Consider the following 19,752-nt stretch of genomic DNA (forward strand, 5'->3'; position numbering starts at 1 on the left):
ACAGTAAGATACAGGGTTAGTGGGTTGGTACCATGTAGTGGTTAGGTAACAGGGTTAGTGGGTTGGTACCATGTAGTGGTTAGGTAACCGTAAGATACAGGGTTAGTGGGTTGGTACCATGTAGTGGTTAGGTAACAGTAAGATACAGGGTTAGAGGGTTGGTACCATGTGGTGGTTACGTAACAGTAAGATACAGGGTTAGTGGGTTGGTACCATGTAGTGGTTAGGTAACAGGGTTAGAGGGTTGGTACCATGTAGTGGTTAGGTAACAGGGTTAGAGGGTTGGTACCATGTAGTGGTTAGGTAACAGGGTTAGAGGGTTGGTACCATGTAGTGGTTAGGTAACAGTAAGATACAGGGTTAGAGGGTTGGTACCATGTAGTGGTTAGGTAACAGTAAGATACAGGGTTAGAGGGTTGGTACCATGTAGTGGTTAGGTAACAGTAAGATACAGGGTTAGAGGGTTGGTACCAGGTAGTGGTTAGGTAACAGGGTTAGTGGGTTGGTACCATGTAGTGGTTAGGTAACAGTAAGATACAGGGTTAGAGGGTTGGTACCATGTAGTGGTTAGGTAACAGTAAGATACAGGGTTAGAGGGTTGGTACCATGTAGTGGTTAGGTAACAGTAAGATACAGGGTTAGAGGGTTGGTACCAGGTAGTGGTTAGGTAACAGGGTTAGTGGGTTGGTACCATGTAGTGGTTAGGTAACAGGGTTAGAGGGTTGGTACCATGTAGTGGTTAGGTAACAGTAAGATACAGGGTTAGAGGGTTGGTACCATGTAGTGGTTAGGTAACAGTAAGATACAGGGTTAGAGGGTTGGTACCATGTAGTGGTTAGGTAACAGTAAGATACAGGGTTAGAGGGTTGGTACCATGTAGTGGTTAGGTAACAGTAAGATACAGGGTTAGAGGGTTGGTACCATGTAGTGGTTAGGTAACAGTAAGATACAGGGTTAGAGGGTTGGTACCATGTAGTGGTTAGGTAACAGTAAGATACAGGGTTAGTGGGTTGGTACCATGTAGTGGTTAGGTAACAGTAAGATACAGGGTTAGAGGGTTGGTACCATGTAGTGGTTAGGTAACAGTAGAATACAGGGTTAGAGGGTTGGTACCATGTAGTGGTTAGGTAACAGTAAGATACAGGGTTAGAGGGTTGGTACCATGTAGTGGTTAGGTAACAGTAAGATACAGGGTTAGAGGGTTGGTACCATGTAGTGGTTGGGTAACAGGGTTAGTGGGTTGGTACCATGTAGTGGTTAGGTAACAGGGTTAGTGGGTTGGTACCATGTAGTGGTTAGGTAACAGTAAGATACAGGGTTAGTGGGTTGGTACCATGTAGTGGTTAGGTAACAGTAAGATACAGGGTTAGAGGGTGGGTACCATGTAGTGGTTAGGTAACAGTAAGATACAGGGTTAGAGGGTTGGTACCATGTAGTGGTTAGGTAACAGTAGAATACAGGGTTAGAGGGTTGGTACCATGTAGTGGTTAGGTAACAGTAAGATACAGGGTTAGTGGGTTGGTACCATGTGGTGGTTAGGTAACAGTAAGATACAGGGTTAGTGGGTTGGTACCATGTAGTGGTTAGGTAACAGTAAGATACAGGGTTAGTGGGTTGGTACCATGTGGTGGTTAGGTAACAGGGTTAGAGGGTTGGTACCATGTAGTGGTTAGGTAACAGGGTTAGAGGGTTGGTACCATGTAGTGGTTAGGTAACAGGGTTAGTGGGTTGGTACCATGTAGTGGTTAGGTAACAGGATTAGAGGGTTGGTACCATGTAGTGGTTAGGTAACAGGGTTAGAGGGTTGGTACCATGTAGTGGTTAGGTAACAGTAAGATACAGGGTTAGTGGGTTGGTACCATGTAGTGGTTAGGTAACAGTAAGATACAGGGTTAGTGGGTTGGTACCATGTAGTGGTTAGGTAACAGGGTTAGAGGGTTGGTACCATGTAGTGGTTAGGTAACAGGGTTAGAGGGTTGGTACCATGTAGTGGTTAGGTAACAGTAAGATACAGGGTTAGAGGGTTGGTACCATGTAGTGGTTAGGTAACAGTAAGATACAGGGTTAGAGGGTTGGTACCAGGTAGTGGTTAGGTAACAGGGTTAGTGGGTTGGTACCATGTAGTGGTTAGGTAACAGTAAGATACAGGGTTAGTGGGTTGGTACCATGTAGTGGTTAGGTAACAGTAAGATACAGGGTTAGAGGGTTGGTACCATGTAGTGGTTAGGTAACAGTAAGATACAGGGTTAGAGGGTTGGTACCATGTAGTGGTTAGGTAACAGTAAGATACAGGGTTAGAGGGTTGGTACCATGTGGTGGTTAGGTAACAGTAAGATACAGGGTTAGTGGGTTGGTACCATGTAGTGGTTAGGTAACAGTAGAATACAGGGTTAGAGGGTTGGTACCATGTAGTGGTTAGGTAACAGTAAGATACAGGGTTAGAGGGTTGGTACCATGTAGTGGTTAGGTAACAGTAAGATACAGGGTTAGTGGGTTGGTACCATGTAGTGGTTAGGTAACAGTAAGATACAGGGTTAGTGGGTTGGTACCATGTGGTGGTTAGGTAACAGGGTTAGAGGGTTGGTACCATGTAGTGGTTAGGTAACAGGGTTAGAGGGTTGGTACCATGTAGTGGTTAGGTAACAGGGTTAGTGGGTTGGTACCATGTAGTGGTTAGGTAACAGGGTTAGAGGGTTGGTACCATGTAGTGGTTAGGTAACAGTAAGATACAGGGTTAGTGGGTTGGTACCATGTAGTGGTTAGGTAACAGTAAGATACAGGGTTAGTGGGTTGGTACCATGTAGTGGTTAGGTAACAGTAAGATACAGGGTTAGTGGGTTGGTACCATGTAGTGGTTAGGTAACAGGGTTAGTGGGTTGGTACCATGTAGTGGTTAGGTAACAGTAAGATACAGGGTTAGAGGGTTGGTACCATGTAGTGGTTAGGTAACAGTAGAATACAGGGTTAGAGGGTTGGTACCATGTAGTGGTTAGGTAACAGTAAGATACAGGGTTAGAGGGTTGGTACCATGTAGTGGTTAGGTAACAGTAAGATACAGGGTTAGTGGGTTGGTACCATGTAGTGGTTAGGTAACAGTAAGATACAGGGTTAGAGGGTTGGTACCATGTAGTGGTTAGGTAACAGTAAGATACAGGGTTAGTGGGTTGGTACCAGGTAGTGGTTGGGTAACAGTAAGATACAGGGTTAGTGGGTTGGTACCATGTAGTGGTTAGGTAACAGTAAGATACAGGGTTAGAGGGTTGGTACCAGGTAGTGGTTAGGTAACAGGGTTAGTGGGTTGGTACCATGTAGTGGTTAGGTAACAGGGTTAGAGGGTTGGTACCATGTAGTGGTTAGGTAACAGGGTTAGAGGGTTGGTACCATGTAGTGGTTAGGTAACAGTAAGATACAGGGTTAGAGGGTTGGTACCATGTAGTGGTTAGGTAACAGTAAGATACAGGGTTAGTGGGTTGGTACCAGGTAGTGGTTGGGTAACAGTAAGATACAGGGTTAGTGGGTTGGTACCAGGTAGTGGTTAGGTAACAGTAGGACACAGGAAGAGTGGTTTACCTGGCATGGCTTTAGCCCAGTTCACCACAGACACCAGTTGTCTCTCTCCCAGCTCGTTGAGGCTGGACAGTAGGGAGGTGAAACAGTCTGGCTGGGAGGTGTCATGGCCTGCGTTGACCATTCCTGGCTCGATTGAACTGAGGACATTGAGGAGGGAGGGGCGTAGGCTGGGGGAGGGGCCAAGAGTGGGAGCCTGCAGAGCAGCACAGCCTGCAGAGAGGGATATGAGATGAGAAGAGTTGAGACTAGAGATATGTAACAAAATTAGACAAGTTGAGACTAAATATGTGCTGCCTTTCATCCAGGGTTGGTCGTAAATTCTGAATTGAGTTGTAACTGCTTTCTTTGTTAGGGCTCATATGAAAAAATTACATTCTGGTTAAGAAAAATATCTCACATACGGTAATATTGATCCTCACATTGAGCCTGTGGGGAAATGGTGGCTAACTGTAGTCCCCCAGTCCTCTCTCCTTCCCTCTCTCCAGTCCTCTCTCTGCCGGGTGCCTGTGTTCCCCCCTCCACTACTCCTTTCAACGGGCCAGCTCCCCTCAGCTTCCGGCCTGAAATGCACCACACAGAAGTAGAACAGAGAGAAAGGCCCCATTACCACTAGGAGATATGAAGGAGCCTGAGGAGCAGGGTGGAGAAAAAGAATGCTACTTTTCCATTCACATTACATCCTTGCTTTAACCTTTCATTGTGGCTGGCCATTGTGACATTCTTGGTCTGCAGCTCAAATTGACCGTAAATATCACAGTAGCCACTAGCCAGTAAGCACAAACTATTGAACAATGACAAACTTTTCTTTTAAAACATTTTACACTCTTGAATAATACAACCAAACCCTATTACACTCTTGAATAAGGCAAAAATTCACAAGCATTAACATGCAGACAATTAAAAGGTTGACTTTCTCATCTGTAGGCTACACTTACATTTTTGCTTCAAGAAAAAGGCACAGAGTTGATTTTGTAACAGCATCTCTTCATCAAGTAACGTTAGCCTATCAAAAATGAACGATTAACGCTCTCATTCTAATATAAAAGTACAAAAGGACTACCTTACAACAAACCTGCCTTCATTTTTTATCAATATCATGCAAATCAGTACATGTGGTAAAAGCTAATTGTGACTGAAAACATGGTTACAAGTGAATTCACTGCAACAAGTTTTATGTGGAAGTCCATACCTGACACCAATAAATAAAAGAAATGTGCGTCGTGATTTGTCAACGTACACAATTAGTCTGTGCTTCAATCTGATCAACTGTAGCCTACTGATAACACCCACAGCCAGATGGGTGATTGTCATGAAACAATTTTTAAACATGTCTATAGCATATTGAGTTGGAAAAAAAACATGATGCATCTGTAAAATCAACTATCATTTTTGGAACTAAGATGTCTAGTTTTTGGCGAAGTGTCTTATTTTAAATACATTTTACATGTATGCCTGAATTTTGCACATTTTCACCCCAGATTTTCATTGCCGAAATGAGTCCGGATTAAATTGCTTGGGTCATTTTATAAAATGTTAATTTAGAAAGACCTAACTGATTTGAATAATGCACAAAATATGTTGCTACAGTTCGACCATAAAAATTGTATACTAGTTGAATTTTACATGAAAATATAATATTTATCACGTACAAATAGTGTCTGTGGACATGTGTCTCATTACCATAACAATTGTTCAAATTCCTGTAAAAAACGACATCTCATTACCACAACACTTGTTAAAGTTCCTGTAAAAACTACAATCAGTTTTTAAATAAAGTTTTATTCACCCATGATGCATCATCTAGAGGAGTAGAAGCTAATGTATTTGTGTATATGCCTTCAGAATGAGGTTCTTATTCTCAAACACCCCCTTTACCCCCACTTGGCCGTCTCATTACTAAAATGTCTAATGTCTTATTTTTTATTTTCAGTGTTGTTTTTAACTCAGGCATTTTCATTAAGAGAGTAATGTAAAAAAAAAAAAAAAACATTAGCAATTGATTTGTTTATTACTTTTTTGGATTGTTTCGATAATGAGAATTTTGAGGAAATTGTGGTAAAATACATAATATTTTATTTTTTTTAAAAACAATAATAATTATGAAATAGATAAGAACAGATCCAGATAGCCTAGAGAAGCCTATTGTCTCTAATCCCATCTGGGGAAACTGGCATAAACTATGTATTTATAGCCTAAAATTGGCCAAATTATTTGTGTTCTGACAAAATGTGACTGTGGTCAAATTTGGTTTATATTCACACTTCGGGTGGCTAGGCTACCTAGGCCTATTTAATAGAAAATGATTGGCTGGAATTAATCGATCAACACAATAGTGATGACATACAGTATGAGTATCTTTTTAATTACAGATGCACAGCCCTAAACCATGCAATCCTGCAGCATACAGCCAGCTCAGCCAAGATAGTTTGTGTCCATTCGCAGTTATTGTCTCTGCCTGTGTAAAGTGTTTTAATGTTTCCACCCTCCCTAGGGCCAGGAGTTTTTCCAGGATTTTTGAAAAACCTTATGACCTGATATTTAAAAAAATGTTTACTGGTAATTTATTACTATGTCATACGCTAGAACTACGCTGGAACTAGGGTCCGGAGTTGGTCAAGGTTACTACAAGCTCCATTCTGTTGATCTACATGCGTGCACGTCGGATTTAAAAAAAAATCTGATTAATAATAAAAAAATATTTACCTGCCAAATATTCTTATACTTGCCGTTGTAACCTAAAACAGTATCCCAGTTGTATATGCTGCTTGTGTATTCATTCCCCTATCAGCTAAAAATAGAACGTCATGTGTTGGTCACGGAGAAGAATGCTAGATGACTAGCTGACGTTAGTTGGCTACAGCAGTTTCTACCATTTCATAATAGCCTATAATCACTAGTTATTACTTCTAAACAAAATGCAATTGTGTGTGGATTCTATTAAGGTTAAATGTTGTTTGGTTCATTGTTTGAACAGTAGTTGAGATTATATTTGCTTGTCAATGCAAAATAGGCTTCTTTGATGCATAGCCTATACTGTTTATCAGATGAAGGAACCTAGCAATCTTCATTGCCTACACAACACTGCCCGCTACGGAAGAGATGATGCCGCGCTTTACAGTTCTCGTGTGGCACAGGAGTTAGTCGAATTTCAGGGAGCACTTTTGTGACGAAAAACGACATTGCACTACATTCCTTCGCGCCCTTTGCGTATTCTGTGTAGTAGTAGCCTTTAGGTCACCTACTACAAGACCAGGAAGAAATCTGAGCCCAAGGAAAACAATGCCCCCCACCACTCTGGAACTTGCGGTGCAACCTTTGAAATCTCTACACAATGTTACAAACAGTGTTGCCAACGTTTTATCAGTGAGACCCGCTATTGGCCCCTTGATTACGTTTTGGTGTTGCCGCGACGACATCACAGCACCACTTTGCCTTGCTCCCACCGACATAGCGTTTTCGCCCCCTCTCCCGCCGCACACCCCATCCCCAGTGCGTGTGCTGTGACTTCTGTTGCACAGACACCTTCTCCCACTCTCGTTTTTGGCATAATTGAGTGGGTTAAAGTCGCTAAATGCCATCAAAACCATATAAACCCTCTGTGTCAAAACTCCCCAAAGGCAGCCTGAAAAACAACTGAATTTATCGCTAGAATCTTTTACCAATAAAAGTCGCTGGAGGAGTCTGAAAACTTGCTATATAAAACTTGCTATATAGCGAAACAGTTGCTAAATTGGCAACACTGGTTACAAATAAAACAAAGATATCCTATTTGTATAATCTACATTTTACAGGTTTTAGTGGTGGAGCTTTACATGGCTCAGTGCAGCCTGCAGCTACTGCAACAATTTCAGAATGTAACAGCATGTTACTTCAATTTAAGTTAAAAACTCAATAAAACAATCTCAACTATTAAGAAAATGTCTATACATTTCAGCTGTTTCAAAACCATTGTTCTGCTATTGTAACGGATGTGAAATGGCTAGCTAGTTAGCGGGTGCGCGCTAGTAGCATTTCAATCAGTTACGTCACTTGCTCTGAGACTTAAGTAGTGTTGCCCCTTGCTTTGCAAGGGCCGTGGCTTTTGTGGAGCGATGGGTAACGACCGTGCTTCGTGGGTGACTGTTGTCGATGTGTGCAGAGGGTCCCTGGTTCGCGCCCGTGTCGGGGCGAGGGGACGGTTTAAAGTTATACTGTTACACTATTACCATTTATACTGTAGGAGTGTTGACTCAACAAGACAATTCTGTTTACACTGCCCTGCTTCAAGCCGGGCAACTGTCGGGCGAGTGTCTACACTACCTTCCGAGGTAGCGGTCGAGACATAGCAAGTACGTGAGTTTACATTTGAGTAATATGTGTAGCCGATAGTATTTTTATGAAAAGTAAAGTGTGAGTAAATTATGAAGATGCTCTTTCTTATTCTCAATGAATGGCATTATCGGTCTGAAATGTAAATTTACATAATATGAATATACACTTTTCAATTCACATTAGCAAAGGGAATGTCACGAGCCGAGAGGGTTCGATTCACGTTCTTTCTTCGCAGCTTAAAAGTACCGTGAATGTCACAGTAGCCACTAGCCAGGAGGCAAGGCATTACAAACTACACCGAGTGTACAAAACATTGGGGTCACCTGCTCTTTCCATGACATAGACTGACCAGGTGAATCCAGAGCTGTGTTCGAATACTCATACTAACCACACTAAAGGTACTATTTGTGACATACATTGAGTATTGTAATGACCTGACTAGATCATAAAAGAACAACTGTCCAGACAGAGGATTGAGTTTACGAATGGACGGTTTATTAAACCAACTTTACACAGGCTACTGTTTGGCCGTAGCCCACGCCAAATAAATTAAAGATAACCCACAAGCCAATCGTGACCTTCTCTTGTGAAGCCCAGACGTAAGAGAGAGAACAAAGGCAAAACCTGGTCTTAACTTCCAATGCTCCATCCCCCTGCCCAACCCCCCTCCACGCCACTCCGCCAACCGCCAGGATGCCCGGCATCAGAACATTCCAGGCATTCCCGTGATTGGCAGATAGCAGGTTGATTGACATGTCGGACCCCGCGAACACAACCACCTACTAGCCTAACACATAACACACAGCTGTCTGTGCGGGTCGCTACAGTATGTAGTATGCTTATTGGGCATAGTATGGGTATAGTTAGTGCGCCAAAAGTTCACAGATGTCGTACTACATTCGCCAAAATAAGAAGAATACGACCAGTGGACACTATTTACGTGCTTTTATGGCCCATAATGCAATTCATCCGGAAATGGGCGTGGTTCACAACATTTTCAGATTTGAAGAAAATGGCGGAAAATATGCTGACGAAGTCCGACGAGAGCCGATACAAATTTATTGCTTTATCTAATTATGACAAATGTTAAGAACATGTTGACCAATGTAATAAGTAATTACTTCTCGAATAAGTTCATTTACGTTGGCTGACAATTTGTAAACTACGCTATCCTTACAAACCGCATAGCATATAATTACAGCAGTATGTACCTGTATGTTAGCTAGCTACCTAATGTTAGTTGGCTTCTAAGGGTGTGTTCATCAATTCAATCTTGAGTGCCAGATTTCGCTCTGAGTGTCCGTAAATTCAGAGCGTTGTCAGATTGTCTATTCTAAATTAGGAGCGTCAGAGCGCACACTGTACTCTGACCGAGGAGTAGGGTTGATCAGAGCGTTCTGACCTCAGTTAAACACCCAAGCTAACTGGATAACGTTACCTGGCTTGCTAGCTACTTCCAGACACAAATGAGAGAACAGCTCACTCTGACCATTTTACTCGCCCTAGCTGAGCTGGTTAGGATGTTTTTATGCTACCCAGAGTGTTGTTGACTGTAACTGTGTTGTTAGCAACAATTTAATTACGCTTTTTTGATTACGATTTAATTTTTTATTTAACGATTATTTAACTAGGCAAGTCAGTTAAGAACAAATTCTTATTTACAATGACGGCCTACTCCAAACAAACCCGTACGACGCTGGGCCAATTGTTTACTGACACCGACCATATTAAACGGGTGTTGTGTAAATTTGTCAGTTATTCCGCGCTCTGGCACACTCAGACGAGAGTGCTCTGAAATTGGAGTAGATAACCACAGTGGCTTTATAAACACAATCTATTGACTTGATTATTCAGGTCATTCTTAGCTAAGTGGTATAGTGGTTGTGTGTTCTTAATGGGCATTGTTAATGAAGTCATAAGCAGTGGTGTAAAGTATTTAAGTAAAAATACTTTAAAGTGCTACTTAAGTAGTTTTTTGGAGTATCTGTACTTTACTTAACTATTTATATTTTTGACAACTTTTACTTCACTACATTCCGAAATAAAATGATGTACTTTTTACTAAAATGATGTACTTTTTTACTTTTTACATACACTTTCCCTGACACCCAAAAGTACTAGTTCCATTTTGAATGCTTAGGACAGAAAATGGTCCAATTCGCACAAGAGAACATCCCTACGGCCTCTAATCTGGCGGACTCACTAAACACAAATGCTTTGTGTTTAAATTATGTCTGAGTGTTGGAGTGTGACTGGCAATCCGTAATAAAAAATAAATAAAAATTATTGTGCTTTTTGGTTTGCTTAATATAAGGAATGTTTTATTATTCATACTTTTTACTTTTGAATCTTAAGTATATGTCACACCCTGACCATAGAGAGCTTTTTATTCTCTGTTGGTTAGGTCGGGGTGTGACTAGGGTGGGTCATCTAGGGGTTTATATGTCTATGTTGGCCTAATATTGTTCCCAATCAGAGGCAGCTGTTTATCGTTGTCTCTGATTGGGGATCATATTTAGGCAGCCATTTCCCCTTTGTGCTTCGTGGGATTTTGTCTATGTATAGTTGCCTGTGAGCAGTATTATAGCGTTTCGTTTGTTGTTTTTGTTCTTTGAAGTTTTCTCTTCCTAATAAAAGGATGGAAACATACCATGCTGCATCTTGGTCCACTCCTTTCGACGAGCGTAACAGTATATTTAAAACCAAATACTTTTAGACTTTTACTCTAGTATTTTACTGGGTGACTTTCACTTTTACGTGAGTCACTTTCTATTAAGGTATCTTTACTTTTACTCAAGTAGGAGATTTGAGTATTTTTACCACCACTGGTTATAAGATGTCTAGCTAGTAATTTGTTATGCTAACAAGCTTGCAAGAAGTTGCATAGCAACAGCATAAACTTCCGGTAGACAGGTGAAGGGCTTGCTCGCTCAACTGAAAGGATACCGTTAGTTTATGGTGTACTAAAATGAACTAATAGTATGTAGTATACAATGGCAAGAAAAAGTATGTGAACCTTTTGGAATTACCTAGATTTCTACATAAGACAACAGACAAACATAGTGTGCTTAAACTAATAAGACACAAATTACTGTATTTTTCTTGTGTATATTGAATACATCATTTAAACATTCAGTGTAGTTTGGGAAAAGCATGTGAACCCCTAGGCTAATGACTTGGAGTCAGCTAACCTGGAGTCCAATTAATGAGACGAGATTGGAGATGTTGGTTAGAGCTGCCGTGCCTTATAAAAAAACAGTCACAAAATTTGTTTGCTATTCACAAGAAGCATTGCCTGATGTGAACCATGCCTCGAACAAAAGACATCTCAGAAGACCTAAGATTAAGAATTGTTGACTTGCATAAAGCTGGAAAGGGTTACAAAAGTATCTCTAAAAGCCTTGATGTTCAGCCTACACCTGCATTGCTTACTGTTAGGCTGTTCTGTACAGCACTTTGAGATATCAGCTGATGTAAGAAGGGCTTTATAAATAAATTAGATTTTTGATTTTTTTTATCAGTCCACAGTAAGACAAATTGTCTATAAACGGAGAAAGTTCAGCACTGTTGCTACTCTCCATAGGAGTGGCCGTCCTGCAAAATGAGTGCAAGAGCACAGCGCAGAATGCTCAATGAGGTTAAGAAGAATCCTAGAGTGTCAGCTAAAAACTTACAGAAATCTCTGGAACATGCTAACATCTCTGTTGACAAGTCTACGATACTTAAAATACTAAACAAGAATGGTGTTCATGGGAGAACACCATGGAAGAAGCCACTGCTGTCCAAAAAAAACATTGCTGCATGTCTGAAGTTTGCAAAAGTGCACCTGGATGTTCCACAGCGCTACTGGAAAAATATTCTGTGGACAGATGAAACTACAGTTGAGTTGTTTGGAAGGAACACACAACACTATGTGTGGAGAAAAAAAGGCACAGCACACCAACATCAAAACCTCATCCCAACTGTAAAGTATTGTGGAGGTAGCATCATGGTTTGGGGCTGCTTTGCTGTCTCAGGGCCTGGACAGCTTGCTATCATCGACGGACACATGAATTCCCAAGTTTATCAAGACATTTTGCAGGAGAATGTTAGGCTGTCTGCCAATTGAAGCGCAACAGATGTTGGGTGATGCAACAGGACAACGAGCACAGAAGTAAATCAACAACAGAATGGCTTCAACAGAAGAAAATATGCCTTCTGTAGTGGCTCAGTCAGAGTCCTGACCTCAACCCAATTGAGATGCTGTGGCATGACCTCAAGAGAGCAGTTCACACCAGACATCCCAAGAATATTGCTGAACTGAAGCAGTTTTGTAAAGATGAATGGTCCAAAATTCCTCCTGACCGTTGTGTAGGTCTGATCCGCAACTACAGAAAACATTTGGTTGAAGTTATTGCTGCCAAAGGAGGGTCAACCAGATATTAAATCCAAGGGTTCAATACTTTTCCCACCCTGCACTGTGAATGTTTACACAGTGTGTTCAATAGACATGAAAACGTATAATTGCTTGTGTGTTATTAGTTTATACACACTGTGTTTGTCTATTGTTGTGACCTAGATGAAGATCAGATAACATTTTATGACCAATTTATGCAGAAATCCAGGTATTTCCAAAGGGTGCACATACTTTTTCTTGCCACTGTATCATTAAGTATGTAGTATACAGTATGTTAGTATGGGCATTTGATTACAGCTCATGTGAAAGCTATGATCACTTATTGATGTCACCTGTTAAATCCACTTCAATCCAGAAGGAGAACGATTTTTACACCTGGAGATTTTTTTATCATGCTAATTAGATGTTCACGGGGGCACGGACATTGACTCAAGGGTTTTTAAAATCCACTTCAAATCTGTGTAGATGAAGGGGAGGAGACAGTTTAAAGAAGGAGTTTTAACCCTTGAGACAATTGAGACATGGATTGTGTATGTGTGCTATTCAGAGATCAAAAGATTTAAGTGCCCTTGAACGGGTTATGGTAGTAGGTGCCTGGTGCACTGGTTTGAGTGTGTCTAGAACTGTGTCTAGAATTTTTCATGCTCAACAGTTTCCCGTGTGTATCAAGAATGGTCTTTCACCTGTAGAGGAAATTATTTAAATACTCATTATGTTGTTAAATTAGAGAATTGTCCATTGTCATTTGTTAGTATTTTGATACAGGCTTGTCTTGTGTGGGAGCGACTGCAGTGTGTAACATCCTGTTTTCTCAATCTGCAAGAACTTAGATGTGTGGAAACATGCAGAAAGGAACCGAAAATGGTGGTAACGTCAGCTATCTTAAATCAGCATAGACAAACGAAATCAGCTTTTGAAATTGAACCCTTATTTAACTAGGCAAGTCAGTTAAGAACAAATTCTTATTTACAATGACGGCCTACCCCGACATTCCTAACGAAAAGTTGTTGAGTGTTGAGTGGTTGTTATTGATTGCTTCATTTTTGCAAATCTTATAATAAAGTTGTTTTGAAGAATACTGTCTCTCCTTTCGGTTAGAATTACCACGACGCACCCAAAGGATATCCAGACAGACGCACCCAAAGGATATCCAGACAGACGCACCCAAAGGATATCCAGACAGACGCACCCAAAGGATATCCAGACAGACGCACCCAAAGGATATCCAGACAGACGCACCCAAAGGATATCCAGACAGACGCACCCAAAGGATATCCAGACAGACGCACCCAAAGGATATCCAGACAGACGCACCCAAAGGATATCCAGACAGACGCACCCAAAGGATATCCAGACAGACGCACCCAAAGGATATCCAGACAGACGCACCCAAAGGATATCCAGACAGACGCACCCAAAGGATATCCAGACAGACGCACCCAAAGGATATCCAGACAGACGCACCCAAAGGATATCCAGACAGACGCACCCAAAGGATATCCAGACACAATGTACTCCAAATGGAAGAAGTTTGGAACAACCAAGAATCTACCTAGAGCTGGCCGCCCGGCCAAACTGAACAATCTAGAGTTCCTCTGTGGCGATGGGAGAACCTTCCAGAAGGACAACCATCTCTGCAGGCCTACCCCAATCAGGCCTTTATGGTACAGTGGCCAGACAGAAGCCACTCCTCAATAGTTTGCCAAAAGGCACCTAAAGACTCTCTGACCATGAGAAACAATATCCTCTGGTCTGATGAAACCAAGATTGAATTCTTCGGCCTGAATGCCAAGTGTTACGTCTGGAGGAAACCTGGCACCATCCCTACAGTGAAGCACGGTGGTGGAGGCATCATGCTGTGGGGATGTTTTTCAGCGGCAGGGACTGGGAGACGAGTCAGGATCGAGCGAAATATGAACAATGTAAAGTACAGAGAGATCCTTGATGAAAACCTGCTCCAGAGCGCTCAGGACCTCAGACTAGGGCGAAGGTTCACCTTTCAACAGGACATTGACCCTAAGCACACAGCCAAGACAACGCAGGAGTGGCTTCGGGACAAGTCTTTGAATGTCCTTGAGTGGTCCAGCCAGAGCTAGGACTTGAACCCGATCGAACATCTCTGGAGAGACATGAAAATAGCTGTGCAGCAACGCTCCCCATCCCACCTGACAGAACTTGAGAGGATCTGCAGAGAAGAATGGGAGAAACTCCCCAAATACAGGTGTGCCAAGCTTGTAGTGTCATACCCAAGAAGACCCGAGAATGCAATCGCTGTTAAAGGTGCTTCAGCAAAGTACTGAGTAAAGGGTCTGAATACTTATGTAAATGTGATATTACATTTTTTATTTTATTATATTGATTAGCAAAATTGTCTAAAGACCTGTTTTTGCTTTGTCATTACGTGAGTAGTTTGATGAGGGGGAAAAAACAAGAATAAGAATTTAAAAAACAAAAATCGATTTTAGAATAAGACTGTAACCTAACAAAATGAGGAAAAAGTCAAGGGGTCTGAATTCTTTCCGAAGGCACTTGTATATTATTTAGTATAGGCTATGTAAAGACATATAAAATTAAGAATAGTCTGACGGGTGACAATATTAGCCTGAGTGATGTATTATCACTTGAATGATGCCCAGCGTGTGCAGTAAGGTAATAAACAGAGCATGCCTTTTTCCCCCGACTTTTTAAAATCATAGACGCTCAGCTCATGTAGCCTAGCCCATAGGCCTATTTGTCATGCAAATGAACCGAATCCCAAAAAAACATTTCCACTGCATTTCACCCCTGCCACAAAAGGACCAGCTGACATCATGTCAGTTATTCTCTCGTTAACACAGGTGTGAGTGTTGACGAGGACAAGGCTGGAGATCACTCTGTCATGATGATTGAGTTCGAATAACAGACTGGAAGCTTCAAAAGGAGGGTGGTGCTTGGAATCATTGTTCTTCCTCTGTCAACCATTGTTACCTGCAAGGAAACACGTGCCGTCATCATTGCTTTGCACAAAAAGAGCTTCACAGGTAAGGATATTGCTGCCAGTAAGATTGCACCTAAATCAACCATTTATCGGATCATCAAGAACTTCAAGGAGAGCGGTTACATTCTTGTGAAGAAGGCTTCAGGGTGCCCAAGAAAGTCCAGCAAGCGCCAGGACCTTCTCCTAAAGTTGATTCAGCTGCGGGATCACGGCACCACCAGTACAGAGCTTGCTCAGGAATGGCAGCAGGCAGGTGTGAGTACATCTGCACGCACAGTGAGGCGAAGACTTTTGGAGGATGACCTGGTGTCAAGAAGGGCAGCAAAGAAGCCACTTCTCTCCAGAAAAAACATCAGGGACAGACTGATATTCTGCAAAAGGTACAGGGATTGGACTGCTGAGGACTGGGGTAAAGTCATTTTCTCTGATGAATCCCCTTTCCGATTGTTTGGGGCATCCGGAAAAAAGCTTGTCCGGAGAAGACAAGGTGAGCGCTACCATCATTCCTGTGTCATGACAACAGTAAAGCATCCTGAGACCATTCATGTGTGGGGTTGCTTCTCAGCCAAGGGAGTGGGCACACTCACAATTTTGCCTAAGAACACAGCTTTGAATAAAGAATGGTACCGACACATCATCCGAGAGCAACTTCTCCTAACCATCCAGGAACAGTTTGGTGACAAACAATGCCTTTTCCAGCATGATGGATCACCTTGCCATAAGGCAAAAGTGATAACTAAGTGGCTTGGGGAACAAAACATCGATATTTTGGGTCCATAGCCAGGAAACTCCACAGACCTTAATCCTATTGAGAACTTGTGGTCAATCCTGAAGAGGTGAGTGGACAAACAAAAACCCACAAATTCTGACAAACTCCAAGCATTGATTATGCAAGAATGGGCTGCCATCAGTCAGGATGTGGCCCAGAAGTTAGTTGACAGCATGCCAGGGCGGATTGTAGAGGTCTTGAAAAAAAAGGGTCATCACTGCAAATATTGACTCGTTGCATCAACTTCATGTAATTGTCAATAAAAGCCTTTGACACTTATGAAATGCTTGTAATTATACTTCAGTATTCCATAGTAACATCTTACAAAAATATCTAAAGACACTGAAGCAGCAAACTTTGTGGAAATTAATATTTGTGTCATTCTCTAAACTTTTGGCCACGACTGTAGATCCTAACTAGGATACATAGGCGGCACGTCAGTTTCAAGTTTGGGGAAGATCATTTTCACCTTAAAAATGCACCTTTATAATAAAAGCATTACACGCATAATCGCATTTGCGGTCACTTTTGAGAATAGTGTTTTCCTGCTAATTGATTGCATTTTGAAACATTTGCGCTTACAGCCTACTGCCGTGTGTGCATTGCTGAGCTTATAATGTGAAGAAATAGCCTAATAGTTTATCAATATTAAAAGCTAAACGTTCTGATCTGTTGCATCAGCCTCATTGCTTTTAAAAATTGAAGTTGACCGATACAATAGGTCAACTTTTGTACTACGGGGATGGTAGACTGACATAGACTAGTGCTTTTGCCGTTCGTTACGCCTACTCATCTTGTTGGCTGACGAAAAGTAAATGTGGACAGTTCTAAAATCTTCAATATTTTGTAACATCGGAATTCGATAAGAGGGATGCGCTCCGTTACATCCCCGATGTGTCTGTCTTCACTTGTAGCCTACTTCGGAGCTCAGATGCCTGAGAGAAGAACCCGATCGTGTGACAGGCATTGGCTAATAAGAATTGAGATATCTGAGAGGGTCATGTGAGTGAGAGGTGCTTTGGAGTGCTGCTGCTGCCGGGAGAAGGGAATTATAATTATTATTATATTCAGACGAAGGGCACAACGGCTACTTTGGCCGCAAAATACATGTATGTTTTATGGGGCATTACAGCCACACAAGGGGATGCCGCCGGGAACCATCGAGGCCTGGTGAAAATATGATCAGGTTTTTGTCACATTGTGAATGACAGACTGATGAAGTGTGTGCAGCCTTCACAAGACACAAATCAAAGGCCTTTCATGTGACATTTTTAAAATCATCATTAGAGTCGCATCATGCAGCTTTAGAATCTATTAAAAATCAAAACATACAGCCCAACGTTTGTATCACAACTAAAGTTTGCATAAATAACTCTAAATGAAGCATATAGGAGGACCTTTTTCTTTGTTAACCGCTCAACACAGAATAGCCGCATGTGCGCATTCCCTCAAATCGTAATGGAGAAAATATCCTTTATATTTTATTCAGCTATGTTCAATTGTATTCTTCATACTATAAAATAATGCCACGGAATTCTAAGCAAATCTTGTCTGCTAAATGAACAAGTGTAGCCCACAGCCATATGGCATGGCCAGATCAGGACCTAACATAAGGACAACTCAGAGTATGCTATTCTGTTCTTCTGAAATAGACTAAATTTCCTTCATATCATGTTTCTTTAGACCAGTCTAAAATAAATAATGGATTTAATGTGATAGTGTAGGCTATATTACATGGATTTATTCAACTTTAAAAATGTAGATGTTCCATAGGTCTGCATCAGTTGCATGTAGGCTATGCATGGAAGCCAGGAGATGCTAAACATGTTTACGTTAATTAACGGTCAATTACCGTGAGACCGGCAGTTATTTGTTTGACAATCACTAGCTGACAAAATGTCATGACCGCCACAGCGCTATCCACAGTTGTGTCCAGTTGGCTGGATGTCCTTTGGGTGATGGACCATTCTTGATACCAAACGGGAAACTGTTGAGCATGAAAACCCCAGCAGCATTGCAGTTCTTGACACAAACCGGTGCGCCTGGCACCTACTGCCATACCCCGTTCAAAAGTACATACAATTAGTTTCTTGCCCATTCACCCTCTGAATGGCACACATATACAATCCATGTCTCAATTGTCTCAAGGCTTAAAAAGAGATAAGGGATCATAGCTTTCACCTGGATTCACCTGGTCAGTGTTTGTAATTGAAAGAGCAGGTGTTCTAAATGTTTTGCACACTCAGTGTAGATCATACATATACAGGAAATTCAGAAAGTATTCAAAATTTTGTTGAGTTACAGCCTGAATTCAAAATGAATTACATTGAGATGTTATGTCACTGACCTACACACAATACCTCATAATGTCAAAGTGGAATTCTGTTTTTGGCAAAATTTTTACAAATTATAAAAAAATATAAAAACTGAAATGTTTTGAGTCAATAAATATTCAACCCCATTGTTATGGCAAGCCTAAATAAGTTCAGGAGTAAACATTTGCTTAACAAGTCACATAAGTTGCATGGACTCACTCTGTGTGCAATAATAGTGTTCATCTATGTACCCCACACTGGCTGGACGGCTCTGGCAGGTCCTGGCTGGACGGCTCTGGCAGGTCCTGGCTGGACGGCTCTGGCTGGTCATGGCAGGACGGCTCTGGCTGGTCATGGCAGGACGGCTCTGGCTGGTCATGGCAGGACGGCTCTGGCTGGTCATGGCAGGACGGCTCTGGCTGGTCATGGCAGGACGGCTCTGGCGCTAGGCAGACGGCAGACTCTGGCCGGCTGAGACGCACTATAGGCCTGGTGCGTGGTACCGGAACTGGAGGTACCGGGCTGAGGGCACGCACCTCAGGGCGAGTGCGGGGAAAAGGAACTGGGCACACTGGACTCTCGTGGCGCACTCTAGGCCTGGTGCGTGGTACCGGAACTGGAGGTACCGGGCTGGAGACACGCACCATAGGGAGAGTGCCTGGAAGAGCAACAGGGCTCTGGAGATGCACTGGAAGCCTGGTGCGTGGTGTAGGCACTGGTGGTACTGAGCTGGGGTGGGAAGGTGGCGCCGGATATACCGGACCGTGAAGGAGGACACGTGCTCTTGAGCACCGAGCCTCCCCAACCTTACCAGGTTGAATGGTCCCCGTAGCCCTGCCAGTGCGGCGAGGTGGAATAGCCCGCACTGGGCTATGCAGGCGAACCGGGGACACCACCTGTAAGGCTGGTACCATGTACGCCGGCCCGAGGAGACGTACTGGAGACCAGATACGTTGGGCCGGCTTCATGGCACTCGGCTCGATGCCCAACCTAGCCCTCCCAGTGCGGCAAGGTGGAATAGCCCGCACTGGGCTAAGCACGCGTACTGGGGACACTGTGCGCTTTACCGCATAACACGGTGTCTGACCAGTACGACGCCCTCTTACTCCACGGCAAGCCCGGGGAGTTGGCTCAGGTATCCAACCCGGCTTCGCCACACTCCCCTTTAGCCCCCCCCCCAAGAAATTTTTGGGTGAGCCTCTCGGACTTCCAGCCTCTCCTATGTGCTGCCTCCTCATACCAGCGCTCCTGGGCTGTGGCTGCCTTCCTCTCCCGAGAGCGGCGATTCTCTCCAACCCTTCCCCAGGGTCCCTTTCCGTCCATGATCTCCCAAGACCATTCCTCCTGTGTCCAGTGCTTTAATTCCTTTTCTCTCTCCTCAATCCGCTTGGTCCTGTTATGGTGGGTGTTTCTG

The 19,752-nt window shown here is 42.7% G+C and overlaps 1 protein-coding gene across 2 annotated transcripts in view; it reads right to left on the reverse strand.

Annotated features, from left to right (window-relative positions):
• Positions 1-19,752, reverse strand: part of LOC129858686 (androgen receptor-like) — a 44,227-nt gene that overhangs the window by 8,398 nt on the left and 16,077 nt on the right. The window contains exons 4-5 of one of the 2 annotated variants that reach the window (XM_055928008.1): positions 3,990-4,130; positions 3,571-3,780 (exon numbers count right to left, since the gene is read on the reverse strand). In XM_055928008.1, coding sequence (XP_055783983.1) covers positions 3,571-3,780; positions 3,990-4,130 — 351 coding nt within the window. Of the gene's footprint in view, positions 1-3,570; positions 3,781-3,971; positions 4,131-19,752 lie in introns of both variants that reach the window. The other variant, XM_055928006.1, reaches the window with a different exon arrangement.

This window comes from Salvelinus fontinalis, chromosome 6 (genome assembly GCF_029448725.1).
Source record: "Salvelinus fontinalis isolate EN_2023a chromosome 6, ASM2944872v1, whole genome shotgun sequence".
NCBI classification, from domain to species: Eukaryota; Metazoa; Chordata; class Actinopteri; order Salmoniformes; family Salmonidae; genus Salvelinus; species Salvelinus fontinalis.